Source organism: Tetrao urogallus (genome assembly GCF_951394365.1).
Source record: "Tetrao urogallus genome assembly, chromosome: 6".
In the NCBI taxonomy this organism is placed as follows: Eukaryota; Metazoa; Chordata; class Aves; order Galliformes; family Phasianidae; genus Tetrao; species Tetrao urogallus.
The window spans coordinates 9,421,882-9,444,713 of record NC_136819.1 but is presented as its reverse complement, the minus strand read 5'-3'; the positions used below and the strand labels follow the sequence as shown (position 1 = coordinate 9,444,713).

The 22,832-nt window shown below is 34.6% G+C and overlaps 1 protein-coding gene across 4 annotated transcripts in view; it reads right to left on the bottom strand.

The window, feature by feature from the left end:
• SBF2 (SET binding factor 2) overlaps positions 1-22,832 on the bottom strand; it is a gene marked incomplete at both ends in the record, with an annotated part of 234,361 nt that overhangs the window by 10,579 nt on the left and 200,950 nt on the right. For all 4 annotated transcript variants that reach the window (XM_079536628.1, XM_079536630.1, XM_079536631.1 and 1 more), the window contains 7 exons: positions 988-1,221; positions 2,983-3,110; positions 4,389-4,515; positions 11,887-12,072; positions 13,293-13,394; positions 15,943-16,119; positions 18,451-18,632. In XM_079536628.1, the coding sequence (XP_079392754.1) occupies positions 988-1,221; positions 2,983-3,110; positions 4,389-4,515; positions 11,887-12,072; positions 13,293-13,394; positions 15,943-16,119; positions 18,451-18,632 (1,136 nt within the window). The remainder of the gene's footprint in view (positions 1-987; positions 1,222-2,982; positions 3,111-4,388; positions 4,516-11,886; positions 12,073-13,292; positions 13,395-15,942; positions 16,120-18,450; positions 18,633-22,832) is intronic.

The following is a 22,832-nucleotide window of genomic DNA, read 5'->3' as shown; positions in this document are numbered from 1 at the left end:
AGATAGCAGTTGTGTTCCTGAATTAAGCTAGCTCTCTGACGCAAGCAAGTCTATTCTGAATTATTGATATACATTCAGAATCTTCCAACCCTAGGACTTTGTTAAGAGCTATTTAATTTCAGCGATTTCAGGATTCCAAAGCATAACCCAGCTTTCCAAGAACTGCTTCACTAGGCTTCACAATCTCAATTCTAATGAAAGTTAATGAAAGTTAAATATTTTGTATATGCAGCTGAATATGCACATAGCTTGAAACAATAGCTCTAGGAAATGAAGAATGACCACATCATTTCTTTCTTTTAATCCAGAAGATACTGTAAACATTAGGACTAATAGCCAATTACAATCAAACAACAAACATCTAAGAAAATACAACTACTACCATGCTAAATGGGATCCTTATTCATTTTCTAATTATGAAACAACAAAACCTGAGGAGCCTACTTGGGCCCACAGGAAAAAAATCATTGCCCAAATCAAGCATCCACATAACGTACTGAAATATTCTGAAGCGTTTCAGAATTTGAGTTAGGTCCTACTAAAAATAAATATACTAGGAGTAACAATGGAAAGTTTTGTTGATAAATTTGGGCCAAGACGCTCAGGGATACGTGTATATATATATCTGCATATAAAATCTACCTTTCACTGAAACCAACAACTGTTGGATTCTGTTTCCTGAACTTGCAGGAATTTGGATCTTTACTACACGCATTAAACTGAGTAGAAAAAGGGCAAGAAAAACAGATTCAACCATTGCATCAATTAAAAGAACAATTAGTGCATTTCTTACAGAAGGCAATCAGTTGGTTATACTAAATAACTACTCTGACTGGCTTTAATAATAATTTTATATAATATCCATAGGGCAATAACATACAGGGCAAAAACTAAAAATAAAAATTGGGAAATAACATAAATGAAGGGTAAACATGATACGTGATAACTAAAATAACTTATTTTTTTCTGTTTAACGCATGTACTTACATTTAAAAGGCTGCTGATGGCATCAGGTTGTATTTTCTTAACATCATCGTAACATGGCCACACTATTTTCCTCTTTTTCTGAGAGACTGAGCCATCTGTTTGGTCAGCTTCCTCTAAAGCACTGCATTTTGCAGCCCCCATATTCCAGTCATAGGAAGGACCTGTAGCCAAAATCTCTTCTACATAGTAATCCCACTTTTTGAGGCTGGACATGCTTACATTTGGTTTCAGGGCCTATTAGAAAGAAAGTTTTATTATAATAACAGAAAGGAAGTGTCTGTGTTTCAGTCTGAAAAATGCAATTCTTATATTTTATGGATTGTTCTAAATGTAACAGTTTCTTGTGTTGGGTAATACTGCACTTTGACCATTTTCACAGCAGGATTCTGGCATATGGGTCAGATCAAAAAGTCAAACTAATACTAGCTTTGGGGATATACTGTTCAGAATTATCCTTCTACTAAACAAATTGTTTCCCAAGAGCTCTAATTCAATATACAGTTGCAACCCTCACAGTCTTTGTGACCCTTGTTAAAGACAGAAAAGGTACTTGATAGCAATCACCCTTAAATTCTCCTCAGCAGAAAATCCAAGACCTTCTACTATCAGGGAAAGGAGAAGGGCTTAAGTGGACAAACACTTGGAATAACAATAATAACATGAGCAAATGAGCCAGAGACTACTAAAGCTTTCACAGAACAGATGACTTTGTATTAAAGACACACCTTTTTTTTTTTTCTTTTTTTTTTCCCTTTAAAATATAAGGTAATAGTATATAAATATAAGGTAATCAGTATATTTTATTTACAGGGAATTATTTCCCCAGGTCAATGGGCAATTTTAAAGTCTTAAGAGTGATGTTCAGTCACAATCATTAAACTCTGCTATTACAACACGATTTCACATGAGGAAAAACAGTTTGTAATAAAAACGAGAAAAAAGACACTACCAAAACACTGAAAGCAAATCTTAATTGCTTACTTGTCAGGCTTACAGTAAAATGGATAGAACATAAAGTGAATAAGATGGCCATCAACTTACAAATTCATCACAGTTATGGTTCTACAGGAAAAGTATGTTCCTCTGAATCAGACAAGTGAAGAACTTCCTATCTATTCAATATCGCTCTCTTGTTTTCTCCATCTTCTCTCTCCCATACCGATTTAATGAAGCATAGGAATATGTATGCATGGGGGTCATAGGGCCTGTGTTGTTGACTACCGAAATCATATTAGGTAAGTTTATATAGCTGATTTGAGCTCTAGGTGCTATGCATTCTAAAATACAATGTGGTAAAAAAATCTTTGAGGAAAAAGGCAAGCTAAGAAACACCAACAAAAGCGTTAGTGAAAACAAGGCTTCCAACACATTGGAGCATGTAACACCCTGTCATTATCTGGTCACCAGCAGTGGACAGGCATGCAGATAAATTATTTGTCAGGGTGAAGCTCATTGGCAAAGCAGGAGAGAGAAGCACATCAGTGGGGCAGGGGGGGAAGCTGAACTACCTTAAACCAGTCTGACCCCCAGAACTACAGTATGAACACTGCTCTTTTCTTTCAGTTCCTTAGATGTCTTGATGTCTATCATATTAGACATTCCATTGTGGCTGGAATGGACTTCAAGCTCATTTCCCCATAACTGTGAATTAGGACCATTTTTATAGTAAGTCATATAACTATAGAAACTAAACAAGTAACCCTGTTTTCCTCAATGGCATGCATACGTACATTTCCAGAATTCATCCCTTTAATGAAATTTCCAAAACTAAGATGACTGAAAATATAAGCCTTATGACATCACAGCAATCAATTAAGAAGGATTAATTTTGTCCACCAAATGCTTTATCCAGCTAGGCAAATTAAGATATCAAAATGTACTCAGAAAATCACTCAGAATAGCAAACAACCTGATCTTTGTTTGTTTGAGGGTTTTGTTTTTCTTAAAAAAAAAATGAATAAAAAGACCCACCCCACAACAACAAAACACACATACCTCTATTTCAGTGGGAGCATAGAGGTAATTGAAGAAAATAGGGCTCCTCTTGTGCATCTTTTCAATACAATCCCAAATACAAATTCCTTTTTTGGTGTGTTTATCTCCTTTATCTTCAAAAAGTGTCCCTAGAGAAAATAAATAGCAGCAAATGATAGCTTTATGATAAAACGTAGCAAACATTAAAGCACAGCCAAAAGGAATTTCACAAAGTGAATTTACAGTAAAATCTACTGTAAAGTGAAATTGCTGCAAAAGACAGTTTGTTGAAACAAACACTGTGCTTTGTAACTGCCACTCTGCCACAAGTTGAACATGACTTTTATATTAAAAAAAAAAAATAAATCAATAGCATTATATTTATAATTCTGTTCTGAAATTGATTGAAATAGGGTACTTATAAACGTCCCTTTCTGTCTCCAGCTATACTGGCTCAACAGATCATTGATTCTGTGCTAGCTGATTCTGTCCCCTAATATGAGAGGTTACCAGGCCTACAATCCACTGGAAACAGGACTTTATATTGCATAAGGTGGCATTTGATAATGTAGCCACACAAAATAAACAAATGTGGTTTAAAAAAAAAAAAAAAAAAGACATGCTGTAGAACCATGTAAAAATACAGGTTGAAAGGACAGAAACAAATTGACTCCAATCTTTCGTTCAGAGCAAGGTAAATAATAAAAATATTTCTTCCTTGTTGAAATAAAATGGCTTCTGAAGTTCAATATGTTCCACAGTTAGTACAGTTTTAAAGAAAAGCATTAAGATTGACCATATGCCATGAGAAACAGTGAAATTCAGAACATGTAAGTATTTTGTTTGATGAACAAGCTCCAGGAACAGCCTCGGCTGTGGTTGTAAAGTCTTATGTGAGCTGTGAGGGCAGATAAGGTCTTGTAGGGAGCAAATGAGCTTTTGCACATGACAGATGTAGGGAGTAAAAAAAGAGAAACACTAAAGAGAGTTCAAAAGAAAAGAGTGAAAGACAGTAGATGGAAAAGCTTCCCTTTCCTGAAATGTCATGTGCTCTCTGAAGGTTTCTTAAGGACTTTGTTTCTATTAAAACAAGCACTTAATAGGGGAAACTGAAGTAAGTCAATAAGTTGCTAAAAAAAAAGAAAAAGAAAAAGGAAACAAACCAAGAAGGCAAAACAAAACCCAAGGCACAACACTCATTTTTTTCACTTCCTCTTAAGTCCCACCAGTTGCATATCATTCATTCAGAAAATTCAGTGTGTTTGTCACCTATATTTTAGTTTCTATTCCTGAACTGAAATTGACTGGAGTATTACCATGCAATTACTAGATCATCTCAAACAAGGCAAATATTGTAGACCAAATACAGGACAGAAAAATGGGGACAAAACCAGAAAAAATATGCGATAAAAAAACATTACACATACCATGTTCTAGTCTTTCATAGTCTGAATCCAGAAGAAATGTTTTAAATCGATTTGATATGTGATGAAAAGCTAGGAACTTCAGATAATACTGATTGAACTCAAACTCTGTTGGATATTGGTTATGAATCTAAAAATAAACAGAGGAAAAAAAAGGATTTTGAGGCAATAAGACAGGAAAATAATTATCTCATCAAATCTGACAACAAATACATTCATAAGAAACTGCACACAAATCCTTCTACAATTTGTCTAAAATATTCAATTCATTGAAATTCACACATTGTCCATGATGCAAAAGTGTACTTTTATACTCAAATGTTGCACTCTGCACAAAATGCCGGATTCTTCAAAGTCATCAAACTGGGTATCATTTTACTTTAACTCATAAGACACCATGCAAACTCATATGCAAAGATGCTGCTCCTCGATGTGTCATTTCCTGCAAATCAAATTTTAATTGGCAGGTTTTGCAGCAGAGTTCTAGGTACTGCTCAGGACCCAAACAAGACAACATGTACATAAGTAACTCTGGAAAACGATATTCTATCTGCCATTACTGGAACAGCTCATTTCTGAAGTGCCCTCTAGTCAACACATATTCCTTTGCTCTCAAAATATGAACCAAAATACTGAAGTGTGAAAAACGAAACAAAACAACATATTGAGGTGCTTTGCCATTATTCATATGCATATATTTAATAGAGAACTACTTATTTTTTATGAAGTTTTTATTAATATTTTCACGTGTTATAATTCAGTGAATGTCTCCAGCAAGAGTCAAATGTTTAAGAAAACAACACAAGATCATCAGAGCACAGCAATGGGGAAGAGCTGGCTCTTAGAATTTCTTCATCTTGAACATCCTCAGAAAGAGCCTGATTTGTAGTTTTAGGCATTTACTTTAATATTCATGGCTAAATTTGCTTCATTAATTATTAATAAGTACTTGATGCCCATATAAAATTTAAATCTAACTTTCATTTTCATGAGATATTACTTTCAAAGCCCTCAGGTGTTAAATGTAAATTTTACTCTTTAAGTCAATGCAATATTTATTTTCAGAATTAAGGATGACAGTGAACTGAAAATCCTCAATTACAATGGAAACAGCTTTCTCAATCAGAAAGAAACTGCTGATTGAATTTAACTTTTCAAATATGTGATTTGTGTAGTTTCACCTCAAACATGTAAAATACCTTTATTTTGGCAGTTTTCCTACATATTGCCTTTTTTTATTCCCAGCACTCCTATTTTCCCATTGTACCTTTTTTCTCTAATCTCTATGCAACTAGGTCCTCAAAAAGAGACATGTTTATTTAGCATTAAGGAAACCAGAGCCAGGCTATTTGAAGCAACTTGATGTTTAACATCTCACATGTGCTATTTGAAAAAAAAGCAAAGAAACAATAAAAAAAACAACACAACAGCCGAACCCACAACCAAGTGTGCATTCAGCAGGAAAGATTAACTACTAATTTACAACAGTGACAGGGAAATCCCTTGAAAGACCCCTTAAATACATATACAGCAGTGCAGTCAGAGGATTTCTTGTTATATGTCGATATTAGCTTATGGTGAGGTATTTAAAATGCTACGCTATTATGAGTTGTCTCAGTTTAACATCCTCACTCTTACTTTATCTCCATGTTTTCCCAGATAAAAATGACTGTATTCCTGCACTGTTTTGTAAGAATAATGCTAAGCAAAAATTTTTTTTCTATAATAAATTCAAGGTCAATTACAAAGACAGTGTAACTTTTTAGTTCCCTTTACAAAGAAGAAAGTATTTTTCTAGCAAACAATAGATTTAAATATAACCAGAGCACCCTAATTCTGTTAAAAAATGACTTAATGCACTTTTGGATTGAGATCCCAAAATGGTCTGTGTGTTCCTATACATATCCATGCATATACAAATAGTTTATAGTTCCCACCTTGTTTAGGAAAAGTATTATTTGGAATATAGCAAGAAAGGAAGTTTTTTTGATAAACTGGTTATTTTGGTAATCTGTTATCTGACATGGTCCAAACTTCTACTTGTGGTCCAGTAATTATTTTAGTAAATTTCAAGAGTTAGAACAAGAAACAGGTACCGAAGTCCTGTTACACATTCAGATATTGTAAGTGATCTAAATTCTGAGATTTCTGAAACTGCAAGTAACTAGAAATAATAAGTAATAAGATTTACATTTTAGAGTAAGAACAACTATCATCTCAAGCATTTATTTAAGGTGAATAACATAGTGTGTCTGCTTGTTTTCTATTGTATATGGCAGATTTCAGCACGCTTGGAGATGGGAAAGAAACAACTACCCATGATTTGTTTAGACGTGCTGCAGTACGTGGAAATTCAAAATATGGCTGAACTACCAGGGAAAAAAGTCCTGATAAAATACAGCTCTAATATCACAAATGATACAATAAAAATGTGACATTGGAAAAAATAACCGGAGCAATAACTTAAGCAATTAAAAATAAACATAAAATAGAGACTATTAATTACCGTAAGCAATGTAACCACTTAGGCAAGTTTCTACAGTTTTGTTTTTTTTTTTTTTTTCTCTTTGGTAACTCTTTGGTCCAATTTTAGTTAATTCATTGACTTCAGAGACATACTCAAAACTTGCATGCAAGTTAAAAGCATTTTAACATGCAAGTTAAAAGCATTTAAGCTTCCTGCAGTGACATCACTTTCCAATTCAGCCTTCCAGAAGCAGTGAGTATCTACCAGATGCTGCTGTTGTGAAAGAATGATTTTGCATTAATAATTCAGCTGACACCTGGAGAATTTTGGCATAAACAATGACTTCTTACAAGATGACGCAGTTCTAATTTAGGAATCACTGCTTCATTTGTTTTCTCTGTATTGTTAGTTTAACAAATGATATTTAATGCACACTGGCTCAACAGAGACTTATTACCTATTATGTCGAGACTACAAGGGCTGCTCCGAAAGTAATGCCTCCTATTTTATTATGTTGGCCCACAATGTCAGAAGCAGATGTTGGTAACATGGAAATAGAGGTCTAACTTTCCCACCAATATTCTGTTACATTTTGTTGCTGTGTGACAGACAGTAGCAGAGCGGCAGTCTGACAAAATGGCACCTGACATGGAAGTGCACTGGAAGCGAAGGCGTGGAATTGAACTCCTTCATGTGGAAAACACTGCACCAGTGCACTGCACTGACATTTGTCAATGCGTGCTGAAACATTTATGGAAATCAAAGAGTGGCATTTTCACAGAGAGGTGGTAGGGGATGTATTTCAGCAGTGGTGATGGTGAGATGAAACACAATCCATGTTCTGGATGGCCACGAACAGCTGAAATGAAGAGTGCCTCAATCAGCTCATCCACACAAATTGGCAAATGGTGGAGACTATGTTGAAAAATAGTGTTTTACAGCTCAGAATTTGCTCAGTCAGTGTTTTTTGTATCTGCAGTAGTTGCCGTGAAAATGAATTGGAGGCTTTACTTTTGGTGCAACCAAGTATAACACACTGGTTACTCAAAGCTGTGTTCCTATGTCCTTTCTTGGATGAAGACTACAAGCCCTATACAGCCCTATCATTCCTCACAAGAAGATACTGACTACTTCAGATTGATCGGCTGAACTGCTTCTGAACCCAAATCCATCAAAATAAGATATTTACAGTTATTTCTACCCATTTCTTCTCTATCATTTTGGTAGAAAAGGCATGTAGATCCACACAAACCCCTTAGCTAACAGACTGGAAGTGTAATATCTCCACCAGAGGGGAGGTAATTAATAGCTCCAGATGGCCTATATTAAGTAACCTTTCTGCTGACACAGCTGCAGCCTGGGCACGTGGACACAGTTTAATACCAAAAAACCAGAAGATACTGATCATTATGTAAAATGCACCTCCTAATAACATGTATACTTTATACTGCCTCTTAATGATGATTCAGATACTACCAAATCTCCTATCTGAGATGAATTATATTTCTTTATCATGCAGGAGAACCAAATCAAATTGAAAATGGATAATGTAAACATTTTCTAAAAGGAACATTATATATTTTTTATTTCAGGATTAGTCTTAGAAAAACAAAAAAATAATGTTTAGAGTACAATGGAAATTATGAAATTGCTCCACTACCCAACTTGTCCCCCAAGAAAGTACAAAGATTAGAGACGATTCACAAGCGCTTCTGTTGGAAGTTCTCATGACAGAGACCAAATTTCCTTAAGAGGTTCATATACAGAGTAGGAATAATTTAGGCACCTTGCAGCTTAAAGCAGAATCATACCTATCAGCTGTTAACAGCAGGGATTTATCCCACTTCACATTTCACTGTAAATTCTAACATCAGGAAAATTACACTCCATTATTCTATGAACTTCTGACTGTTTTAAATCTAACAGGAATTTTGCCACGAAGAAAACATGGAACATCCTATTCTCACCACAATTAAAAATATCCTTTAAATGCTAACTTTCATCTTTGCTCTGTATAACCCATTTGTTTCCAAAGTTTGTGTGACCGTGACCTCTGGACTTGAGGAAAAATCTACTCTACAGGTGTGCGTGGTTAAGTTTCTTGTTGTTCTTTATGTCAGCTTCCTAAGATTTATTACAGTAAGACCGAAGCGAAGTGTCTCCACGGTTAGGAAAAGAATGTTTAAAATGATGTAGGCTATATCTACAATAGCATATAGTTCACAGCTGTTGCTGGGGTTCTATACACCTTTTTTTTCCCCCCTTGAGGTCTATTACTATATAGTTTTAACTTGAGTGATGAATCATTGCTTTAGACCCTTTTAAGAAGTATTGAGTAATTAGCATACACCTGAAGCAGAACTTCTAGGTAAATTCCTCCAAGAATCTAGTTCATATTTTCTAAAAATTATCAAAATGGCAAGGGGAAATGCTTGAGGGAATCTCTTCAAAATTACATTACTGTTTCAAATCAAATGCCAATTCAATCAATTCTAACAAGAGACAGTGCAATCCAGTCAGCTCAGTAAAAACAGAAGATATCTGACCACAGTGAGAATACAGCATCAGACAAGTGATTTTCAAAGAACCGAATGAACCACTCAACAGGCAGGCCTCAGGATTTCAATAGCTACAACAGGACAGCTATTCTGTCCTGCTGTAGCCGCTGCAACTAAGAATTTGCAGTTGTTGATGTTTTTCCCCTTCTACTTCAACAAACAAGAAATAACCTTAAGGTACCCCAAAGGATAGTTTATGTCACAACTGGCGGTGGATTAACTTGTTTGAATGAGAAATGCCAGTACTGATGCTCATCAATCTCTCCATTTTGAATAAAAATTAACCTGAGGACCACAGCCACTGGGAAACAGATTGATAAGAAAGGAGACATGACAAATATCTGTAAGGTTTTCTTATGCTAGAACAGACCCAAGCAACAAGGATATCACTTATTCACTTTCAAGACAGCAACAATAGATGGGAGATAATGTTCAATGTCGCAATACATAAAAAACGATCCTTTTCTGCAACATGTTCATCAGTAAGTCCTCACTCATTTTCTTATAAACTCATTCATAACCATTCCTCCATACCCAAAGATTTTTTTTGTTTGTAGGCTTAGTATGTTTTTTAATTAGTGGACTTTGCTTTGGGCAATTGACTAAGTCCACTTGCTGACTTCTCTTTCAGGGTCTACTCCATGTATGTATTCACTATGATCGTCTATTGCTAGACAGAAGGTTGGTGCTTTAACAGTCTTCTTCTATGAGGAGGAATCATCCACACAATTTACATGCAGGTTAATAATACCAAGAAGCCAAGACTTTTCAGTGAGAAAAATGAGAAGTGGAAAAAGAAAGACATCTACAAGAAGTGCTATACACAAGCTCCTATCTTGTGTCTCCATATGCAGAGAATCTGCAAAGCATTATATTTACTGTTAAGCAGTTAAGCAGAAATGAGTAAGAAATGCTTACTCTGCTGTACCATGTAACTGATGGTGTTCATCTTCTTGCACACATGCAGAATATATAAAAATAAGAACAACTTAGGTGATTATTTCCAAGTTTTCTAGAGTTTGTTTCTTTTTTGGGTCCTGCTACTGGACCCCTAGAAACCTGCTTGTTTTTTCAACTACAGAAGTGGAAAATTGCATTACTTAGGTACGAACTCTTGAGCAGAGAACTTTAACAGCATGAGAAAAGCAGAATTCCAAGAACTACAAAATTTTCTTTCCATGCTACCACTTGTTTTTCATTAAAACCATCCTGTATATTTGGAAATGTGCTCCTAAGAGTAGACTTCCTAAGTAATAATGTACTTGATGATCAAGTCTGCAATTAAATTCCTGGAAAAGGATCATGTCTTGCATCCAAAATGCCTCCAAAACTCCATTGTTGTCCCTTAACACTGTTTGTATATAAGACCAAGATCTAAAAAAGTGAACAAGAGGACTTATGGACTGCAGTACTGTTGTTGAAGTGATCCTGGAAGCAGATCAAGTATCTTGGACAAATCAACTGGCAATGGGAAAAGTGACCTGTTATTATTTATGTAGTAATGGTCACTTTGTTCTTCCAGCTCTTACTGGGAGTACAACATGTGTCAGGCTGTTGATATACATCCAGTGGTTGCTCTTGTTGGTTGCCCCACAAGAAGCCCTCTCTTTAGAAGAAAGGTACTAGGTTGGGGCCCAATAATGTATAGCTCAAAAGCTAATTTATTCTGGGAATAGGCCTACAGCAATTATCTTTTAAGAATCCTACCTCAAGAAATCATCATTTATTTCTACAGGCATAGTTTGGTCCTTATAGTCTGCAATAAACTACAAATGAGGATGGGGAATGGAGCTGAAGTGGAGTTACCAAAAACCAACCCAATTTTTTGATGAAGTTGATTATTCTACTAAATATGTTACAATATCAAAAACAAAGGTTGAATTATCCTCAGTAGTACAGATTATTCACCAGAGTGTAAGCAGTGCATAAATGTCCTTCCACTGAATTTTTGGTGCTGCTAGCAACACGTTTCTGCTTATCTAAAAGTAATAGCAACAGACTTTGGAATGCATTGAGTAGAAAGAACATAATTTCAATCCATAATTCCTCTGCATACGAGTTTGAAACAGACCACTACAGAGAGGCTAAACATACTTCTGTCTCCAGAATTGGCTGGGTACAAGGTGTCTCGAGAGGGCATAGTCAAGCACAAGGAGTTAAAAGCCTTCTACCTACTGTATGAAAAATCTCTTGATCTCTTCTTCTAATGTGAAGTATTCCAAACTGCCAGAAGCCAGTCTTAAGCTTAAAAAACTTCAAATTGAAATCTCTGCATAAATCACACTAAAATACCCATTAAGGTCAACCATTCCCTTAGAAGGTCTGTTTTGTATGGATGCTCATTTTCTAGCTTTTCTTCATGTGAAACATAGTCCCTTTATTAAAACTTGGAGAAGAAGGTTATTAATCTTCCCTCAAAGCATTATCTATGACTGATGAAATAACAGCATCTATACATAGATATAGATGGACTTACCTGATGCACACAGTCCAAGAACTGCAAGAAAATAGGCGCAAATCCACTACCCTGACAATTTAGAGACAAATTACTTCTTTGACTGAATTTATGACCAAAAGAGAGCCATTCTTTTTCCACCAGCATTCGGAAGCCTTCAAGTGTTCTATAGAAGGGATCGCTGAGTAACTGTACCAGAGATACTACCTAGATCACAAAACAGGACATATTATGTTAAGAATGACATAAGTTAAAATGAAACCACTTTATGTAACTTACATAAATATTCCATCATATGCTTCCAGTTCAAAGGAACAAAAGCCTCCATATAAATTCAATTAAAGTACTTTACCAGGTAGGCTACATACTTTTATAACACAATACAAATATGATCTCACATGAAAGAGCCTTAATTAAATTGGGTCTTAATGATAATCATAAAAGCCAATCCTGTGCAACTAAAGAATTCAGAAATCATGAAAATGCTTAACAATTTTGAATTACATTTGAAATAAAACCACTTTTATTAATAAAATAAACAATAGAAAATAATAATAATTAATAAAATACTATTTATAAAATAGTACTGGCTACTTCAGCAAAGAAAGCATTAAAGAATTGATCCTAAGGATGACTCTACAGCTTTGGTAGTGTTGCCACACTATCGTCCTCGCCAGACAACTTCAGCCTGTTCTTGTAGACAGCATCTCTGAAGATGTTAAAACACAGCACAGACATCTCCCACCTCCAGCTATGATGTGCCTTTCTCTATTCTTCACTGTTTGACAATGATTGCAAGATTATTACATTCCCTTATAATTTTGTTTACCTAGGATCAGAATGCTGGCTGTACATGATGTTTTTATTCACTAGAATTATTGTCATCTATGTTTATCTTCTGGATTATGAAGTTATGAACACAGTGCACTTTAAGTGAGGTATCAATTGTGTAATTTATAGCATATTTCACAAAGTTATCTGTTCCACTAATCTGTCCTTGCAACAGATGTATTACTGTCACTTTTGCACAGTTAGTTTTCTCTCTGTATGTGTTCCATTTCTGGAAAGCAAATAACAAAGAAGGAATTCCTCTCCTTCCCTTCTGTGTTAAAGTGTACTGTGCTTAAAAAGGTAAATAACCTGTAGTAACAACTTTCAGCTTTCATTCTTACATATGATCAGGTACTGAAACTCAGATCTTGTAGATAAGCCTTAGAATTCTAAGTCAACAGGGCCTCTGGAACATTTTAATGAACTCTTCTGTGAAGTAAATTGCAAACACAAGAATTCATATATTCCAGTCTCTTTTTTGTTGCCACAACAGAGTTTTATTAATCTTACATCAAATTATCAGTCTCACATGTAAAAAAGTCTTGCCTAGTGTTTTTCTTACTATTTAATTATTTCAAGTTTTAATAACAGCTTACTTGTGCAGTAATATCCCAGCCATCTTCCAAACAGACCATAACAGAAGAACCATTTTCTAGGAGCTCTGAGATGATCACACCCAACTGCATTATCCTATGAAGCTACATAATATTACAAATTGAAGAATGAGAGACATGTCTAGATATTATCAATAAATGCAATCTCTTCATATTTAATATTAAACTTATATAATGAAATCTACATATATAGTATAGATAAATTATTGATAAAACAGACCAGAAAACTAAAAAACAATCTCAGAACTACACAAAACCATGCAAATATTTGAGATAGGAACCATTACAACCAATGAACACTGCAATAAATAGTTGTCATAAAAAGGAGCATGGCAACAACTCAGTTGATAGATTTATGGTAGAGAAATTCCAACCTGGGATTAACACTACAGTCTTTTCCTGTGAAAAGTTATGGTCACATAAAGTCACTCAATACTTTGATGGGGGAACAAATGTAAGATACTTAGAAGAAAATATTTCTAATGTTCATTCTCTTGGAAGTCGGAAATTAATGAAAAAAGAAAAGAAGGAAAATTCTATTATCTGGAAACACTTTCAGATAGATTAAATCTTTTTTCTCACACTGTTTTTGGTAAGACTGGCTAAAACGTGTGAAAAGAGGACAGGTTCATTATTTGCATTCTGATAAATGCTATTTAGTGGTATTAAAATTCTATAAGCAGATGAGTTAGTAATTTCTCTGGGAAAGGTTATATACTTGAATGAGATTTAAAACATATTGGTTATAAGCAAATTGAAATAATTAAGTGAATTTGAATGTTTTTACCTTACAGAGAAGTGTTCACATCATTACTATTAAAACGAGAACCTACAGTGTTTCTACCATATCTTTCATACTTTGAATGCATTCTTGGTAAGTAACATAATATCCTATATGTAGGCAGTAATTTTTTTCCCTTTTTTATAGTAGAATCAAACTGCTCTTTCCAGTGCACTGAATACAATCCAATAGCAACATAGAAAATATGAAAGCCTAAGGAAAGGGAGAAAGCAAAAATGGCAAAAGACATCTAAGACCATTTGTGCACAGAAAAAAGTAAGTTCACATGAAAGAAACTCAGGGAGAACAGTATTAAATTGGAGAAAATAAGAAAAAAGATCAAGAAGAAACACTAGAAATAGGATGGATTTTCACTTTGTTAAAAAAAAACAACACCCCAATCCTATGAACGTTACCATGAAAACTTAACAGAAGACATTTAACAACTCTGAACATTCACACAGTCATTACTAGAAACTAAAAGTGAACTATTTTCTTGCAATTTTTAATAGGAAAAGACTATTTATAAAAAGCATAATGCACTGAAAATCAAATAGTTCTTTCATTGTTCTATGCTTTCGTAGGCAATAGACTAGAAGAAAGACTATTTTTTTTGCTGTCCTTAAGGAAAGAAATTGGTATGCAATCTGGTTACATAGATTCAATATAAAGAAAGGGAAGAACACTATTTTTTATTAGTAGTACTCAGAATATACGTTGAATTTTTTCCATATTCAAATCCTCATAAAGAACTATTTAGCCTACATAGTGTTAAAACCAATATAGCACAACTCCTGTTACCTAGAGAGGAAAGATCAATACAACAAAAAGAAGTTTCCAGATGACAGATCTATGTCCGCTCACAGGATTAGCAGAAAATGGGAAAATTCAGTCATAAATCAAGTTTATTGCATAAGTCACCTACCCTGGAATTTTCACCACAGAAATGTCGTGGTAATGAATCACAGTTAGTACTGTCATCTAATCTTGAGCAAAGACTTACACTGTTACTTTTCCTCTCAAATACACTTGAGTGTATCTCCAATGTGATAACCTCTTCTTAATCTCTGTGCTGCTATAGAGACGTGTCTATTTCATCACAGTGATATTCATTTCGTCTATCTACACCTATTAGCTTGCTCAATTGCTCTGTGACTGGAAATGTTCACATGGTGGGGTCATCATGACCTTAATGTCTCCAGACTTCTCCCTTTCATTGACAAAGCAGGGGTCAGACATTTCAATGATCAGCTCCTACGTTCCGAAAGGAAAGACCATATCTTAAATGTGAGGAGTCAAGTCATTCCTCGCAATGAAGCATGTTCCAGCCAGAAGTACATTTTATGATGCATAATTACTGAAATCACTAAATTACCTGCATGTATTCTGCCTATTCTGTTTTCAAGGATTATTTGCTGTTGACGAGTATTTATGCAGCAAAACGTGGTAATTCAAGGTAGGAACATATATTAAGGGTAGAATATCAACTTTAAAATCAAAGGTGCATTTATTGTCTGTCATTTTTTCTAATTTTTGTAATATATAGAATAAGAAAAAAACTGTTAAAAAAACCAAGACCATAAATAAAAATGATCATCTCTACTTGTTTATATGTTCCATATAGAGAGACAGTCTATATAAACAATGCTATAAAAATTACCTCCCACATCTGCAAATGTTATGGTAGCATTAAAATTAACACCTGTGTAATGACAGAATTGATAGCATGCAAAGTAATTACAAAGAGCAAAGAACAGCTGTTTAAAATACAACAGGTTCTCTGTCAGAAGAGTCTTAAATTTATTTGGTGCAAGCAGTACTGCATGTAGAAATACCTGTCATATAAATTACCTGTGGGAACCATTCTGACTCCCCAAGAGCTTTCAGGAATGTTGCCTCAGAATCTGTAGGAATAGTGCTGGGAACACAAGCTCTCAACAGCTTTTTAAAGCTTGCCTTTGTCTGTCGGATATCACTGAATTCAACAGGAACAAATTCACAATTCAAAGCAAAATCAAGTTTGAAGCCCTGTGTGAGAAGGACAAAAGCAGATGCAATTTAAAAGTATACTTGTCAGCACAAGTCTTGTCAAATCTCCAAGTCTTGCCAACTTTGTTGTTAAATACTTCAAATCCTAATTCAAGTTCTAGTAGTTCAGCAGGACAAATTCTAGTAGTTCAGTAACACATAAAAAAATGTAACTTTCAAACCAAAAAAGAACCCTCATAACTGCAAATAACGTGATTCATTTCAGCAGTCACTGCAAAGTGAGGCATTTGCTGATTTAAAGCACCTATTTCAACTCAGAATAGCATTCAGGGAATACCTGATGCAATTTCCACGATTTATGTGTGGTTTTCCTAGCTGAATTTCTCACGTTTCACTCTACTTCACGGAAGCCCTGCTTTGCCAGAACCCTCTGAGGCTTATAGTTAAAAAAGATATCATGCAATGATGAAAAATTGATATGAGAAGACCTGACTGAAAATTTCAGTAAGAACATTCACTTGGAAATCAGATGTAAATGGCAATCCAAAAGAACAGAAAACTTCTGTTGGAAAATAAACTGCTTTCTTAGTAACAGCAATTTATTCTAATAATGGTGAATTATGCTTAATCTGGAAATTTCTGTTTTGTCTCTTATATTATTATGCTGCATCATACGAAGTTAGGATGCTTCATTTATGTACTTAATAGGGTACCTCTGTAAATTACTGGTATGTTAATTATATTATAAAGTCACTGAATTTCAAATTAAATATGAATAAAATACCTAATAAAAAGAACCATTTTAATGTACTGTCTGATGAAAGAAAAAAAGGAAAATGAATTTACAAATCAATTGTAGCAGATGAAATAAAAGTGATACAAAGTGATATGCTATGATACATATGCAATATAATTTAGAGTAAAATAAGATATAAAAAGATTTCAAAGTACAGAAGAAAATTAGAAAGACAGTCTGTTGAAAATTTTAGCTTTTTGATTTATTGTTCTGATACAGCACCGTTCTTCCATCTCCAGAAATAACATAAATTCAGAAAGAACTGAATACTGATACATTTACCTAGCAATTACTGCTTTTCTATATTATATATTTCACAAAATGCATTAGATGTTGTCTGTGTTTGTACTTGGAAAAAAAAAAAAAAAGTGGTTTTTTCAATTTTTAAATGTAGAGATTATAAAAAAAAAATCTGTAAATATTTTCTGAAAAGATGTAAAGACTTCATACAGGGGACATGTGTTTCCTGTTTCTTAAACAATTGCATCCAAAATATTAGAATTTATAAAAAAAGTTCAAAAAGATATACAAAACTGCAGACATTGTGGACTTCTTCATGTAAGCAAATCCAGATGGGCAGACTTGTGAGTTAGTCTTACTCACATCAGTTTGGTTTCATGTGAGTTTAAGCACTACCCACAGTAACAATGCTTTCCTGACTTACTGCTTTTCCTCACTAATAAAATTCCATTTGCTTCATAATATATTCCAATACATGAGGAAAAACTATAAATAAGTCTGGGCTTTTTTTCCCAAACTAGACATCACAGTGAGATCACTCAGCTGAAAATCAGATGAGCAGCTGAATGATAGTATGCATTTAAGTGCATTTAACTGTGGCTCTGAAAGCAGGATCATATAGATAGAGAACTGTAACTGCCCTGGAATAATTCTGAAGAGCCTCTGAAAGGGGTAACTGCCAGGGTCCTTATCTCAGCAGCTAAACTTAACAGAGCTAAAGTCTGCTGCTTCTTCTTCCTGCTAAGCCAATAATGTTGAAACAGTGAAGACAAAGTGATTTTCAAATAGGAAGGTGTTGCTGGACATTTTGTTGCCTTGCAAAACATTTCCTTCCTAGTTATGTCTTTTCCAGTTTGAAAACACTTTATCTTGTAGGAAAGCCATTCCATTCCTCTCATTATATTACACATATCTCTTATTCATATCTCTTAGATCTCTTAGAGCACTTTGTGAAAAGTGACAAGCAGGACTCTAGTGACAGAACTTACATGAGTTTGTACCTGTTGTATAGCTCTTTAAAAAAATATAGTAAGTTTTTATTCACATTAACTTCGCTGTATTATGTAACTGCAAAGTATGATTTCTAACTCCCAGCATGTTTTAGGGCATTAATTGTTACTATTTGTATAGCGATATAGATCACAGCAAAATGGAACTAAAAGGAGAACACGTCCGTGTTGAGAACACTACCTAAAATAGCCATGAAAGTTTACACCTTAAGGAGTGTTATCCATCCATCTTATCTAGAATACTGTTTGTTTGTTAAAATATGTTAGGGTTATCAAAATCAAGCCAAATGAAAACTATGTAAAGAAAAATAAAACTGCCATTACCCGTAACTGAGATTTTTCTCCAAATATATACAGGGCTGCTTGACGTCTCAAAAGCTGACTTTGCAAAAAAGTGCTACTGTAGGAAGTGGCATTATCTTTCCCTGCAAGTCTTGCACCAACATCAATGAATGGAGTCTGAGCGTTGATAAATCGGTTGCTTGAACGAAGACTGGCCCATACACCTTCATTAAGATAAAAAATACTTTAGAAACAATTTGTATAAGGCAAGAGATGCTAATTATTAATGCATACGCAACAACATAATTTAGAAAGAACAGTGTTTAAATACATCACTCACATTCATCATAGGATGCAATGAACGACATGCACTTGAAAGAAATCATACCAAAAATAGCCAAAATCATCCTAATGGACTGTCATTCTAATCAAACAATGCTTTCTACTGTAGAGAAATTGGTAAGTGATAACATAAGCCACAGTTAGCAAGAAACTAATTACATGAAAATGAAACTGCTGGGTACTTTTCAGAAGTACAGACAAAAAATTCTCCTATTTCCTTGTTATTTTCCTTATTATTTTGGATGTCCAACTATATCATATAATCACGTCCCTCAAAAATGGAGATACTATCACTTAAAATACCCTTCTTTCTAGAATACATGTGTTCCCTTCACCATACACAATCTAGTAACAAGCTCAGTAACCTATTATAATGGAAAACAAATATACAATGATCAATTTGAATATTACACTTGAGTATAAAGTATTCCATATCTGCCCTTCAGCTAGAGTGATTAAAATGTAGAATGCCATGGTTTTTCTTTTTCATTTTACCATGTCTAATGGTTCATTAAAAATAGAAATGAACGTAAGGTACTTCCTTACATTTAAAAATCATGTTATTCACAACTGTATTGTAGCAGATGTGATTACAGTACAGTTGTCAGAGCAGAGAGAAGGTTGTCTACCTAGAAGATCACAGTTCTACAGTTTTATTCTGGCACTAAGATCTCTATTACTCCGGCAGCAGGGCATGGTATAGAAGTCTCACAGAGAGTAACAGTGTGATCTTGAATACACATAAGGAACAGCGGAGTGGGACATGGAACCACAGGTTTGCATCTGAAAGCAGCACAGCTGCATTTGAATGGCATTATGTTAACCTAATAAGCTCAGCCCCTCAACATTTTAGGTTGCATATTGTTGCTGATGCAGCTACATGATTATTTCCAGAGGGAATTCCTACGACACAGACGTGCTCTGATCTCTTTATGCTTCCATAAGTTCTGTGATTTCAACTTCGGATAAAGTAGTAACAAACCAGACTGTCAAGGCCTACTGAGCCTCACAAGAAGAGATCAGTAGGTATTTTCTGGATTTTGTATGACCGTTTTTGCAAGTCCAATGTGATATGTGCAAGGTACTGCATTTTAAGAATAACTCTACACAGTAATCACAGTAATACAGAGTTTAGTTTGTCTGCCTGACTGGCTCCCGGTATCAGATGTGATCAAATGAATAGGATTAACTAAGGATGACTGGTTAGAAACTTAAGAATTGGTTAATAGTTCTGAATAGTTTCAATCTCAGGAACATCCAGTTTTATAAAACACCCCATATAGTAGTGTGTTTACTGCAAAGTTTTGTTCCACTGGACTAAAACAATCAACAGAAAGAAGATTTTATCACACTAACAGAATTCACAGCAAGCATTTAATAAAAGAATTAAGGTCCTGTTCATCTGATTTGAAAAAATCAGTTTAAATTTAAATTTAAATCAGTTCCAGCAAACAGTGCATACATTTCTAACATTCTACCAATGCCTGTAGCACAACAAAAACAACAAAACTAGCTACAAATACATACAGATGAACATATGTACCACTGATGGATAACTATTTTCTAACTTTGCCTAGTATGTCATTTTTTGTTACCATCATCTAGTTTTCATTTTATTCGGTCTTTCATTTTCATTATATTATCATAAGTTCCTAATCTGGCATAATCAATTTTTCCCTGGTCAGGAAAAATACCAATAATTCTGGAAAGGAAGCTCACTGATTGGGTAATGGTATTTGTTAAGTGTTCTACTTAAGCAGTAGGAGTATTAAATGCTTTTTTGCTGCTCTTTTTTGTTTTTGCACAGAAAAACTTTCTTTTGAAAGAACTTAAAAAGTGTATGTTCTTTTGCATGAGATCATAATATTACTAAGTCATAATATACTGAAGTGTGTGGCTATTAACCGTCTTTTCATCATGCATTCAATGTCCAAAAGAAACCAAAAAACCCAAAACATAACAAAACCATAATGTAAAAATCTGATAAGCCTAAAAACCCTCAAAGTTTGTTAATGCTTTTAGAGTTAAGGTTCTGTGACAGCATTGCTTTAGCATATATTAAAATATAGTAGTGGTTATGGACACAGTAAATAAGAATGTGCATCCAGGACACAGAATACAGTACCTTGATGGACTCTTCCCTTAGTTGCTGATTTGGGATTGGAATGAGTGAAACATTTATCTCTGTACCCAAGCACTGGCAGATAAACAGTAAAGACAGAAGGAGGAGGAATGGAATGCACATTGCAGCAAGGCACATTGCAGCAAGACACATTGCAGGAGAAAAGAAAAGGGTTACGTATTAATTTCAAAAGATCTAGTACATACTGGATTCCTTTATAGTACATTATACATCAGATAGTACACATCTTAGTCATCACAAGACAAAACATCAGTCAAGATAGAAAACCAGCATAAAGTGGGAAGGAAGGATCTGTTTATCAAAAAGGAGTATTTTCACTGCAATTGCAGTGGTTTTAAACACATAACACAGCCATCAGGTGGTTTTTTAATAATCTATAATAACAAAGGATACTCAATAATTACATAATTCAGCTGAATCCTTTATTGAAAGCTTCCCACCAGCTGAAATAGCTTAATTAAAAATCCCGCACTGCAGCACACTTTCTAAAAGCTGTTTCAGTCTATTGTAAGTAGGTAACTTAAAGGACCTTAAAATCAAATTGGAACGTAAGATGTTAGTTCTATACACCTACACAAATTCTTAAAGGACTGTGTAAGGCCATATAATTTAGAGAACTTCTAATATCTATCAGACAAAAAAGTTCCCCCCACATCCCTTGCATGAATACTCATATTCAGTGGAAATCTTATCAGAGCATACAAGGATCTTTTTGGCTCTAAAGCCACGTCTACGTGGTCAACTTCCTTTTATATAAATGTTCTATTAAAACATACTCAAAGACAACGTATCCTGCTTTTAAAACAAATGACTGAGTCTATATTTATTCATTATAAATATCCTAGTATTTTCCAGCAAATCATACAGAGAAAGCATTTTAGTCTATTAATTACACACCAGTGCCAGGTAACAATTGTTGCTCTTTAGAACCACACTATTGTTATCAAGTAATGTAAGGAAAGGTATACTGTTTTGAGTGAAGTTCTGACTTTCATGAAGGATATTAACAAGCTGCCTGCTATGATAAAGTAATTAGCTCTTCTCACTGCTTTCGTTTTGTTTTTTATTTGGTGATGAGCATTTGGTGGCATTTTTTTATTTGTTTGCTGCTTTTTGAGTTATTCTGAGGAATACAAAGAAGAATCACTTTAGACTGTCTGCATAAAACAAGTTTGTTCCCATAACTTCACATGCACAGTGTAAGTAACTTGCAAAAGCAGCAAAAATCCTAGTGATAATAGAGCATGTGATTTCACTTATTTGAGATTAACAATTTTAGGTTTAATATTTAGCTTGTACTGTATAGTTTCCTCTTAAAGAATTCTGTTAGCTAACCTAAAAAAAAACCCTCATGTTTGCTTCTTTACAGGAAAATATTTCCTTTCCCTTTTCTTGTCATTTTCTCACCCTCACTAGAGCTCCCACTGTCCTTGTTAAGCATTCTTATGTTTCAGCAAAGTACCCCTGCTAAACTGTGAACAGACTGCAGATACTGGTCTATAGTTACATCTTTGGGATACTCAGAGCAGGTGTGGCATTAGTCCAGCAAGATATAAGGTGACTTTCCTGCCCTTGTCCTGATTACTGCTGAAATCTAGCCAAGAGACAATCTCCAACAAAAAACATCTGACTTGAGACTCTTTTTCCCTCACTGAGAAGCTCACTGTATCACATTAACAACAAACTCTAATCCCAGAAACAGGTAATTTCAGTAATCCTTTCTGTCTTTTTTTCATCTGGGGCATCTTCATGGGTTCTCACGGGCACTTTGCTGTTGGCACTTCTGCCCCAGTGTGAGGAAATGGAAAACAACCAAACATCTGCTGTTTGGTTGTGAAACAACCAAAACAACATTTTCACTATTACATTATTGACAAGAAGTAGTGCACAGCCACCAATTTCTCTAACAATTCCAGACACTACTAAGCTCCTCTCTGGT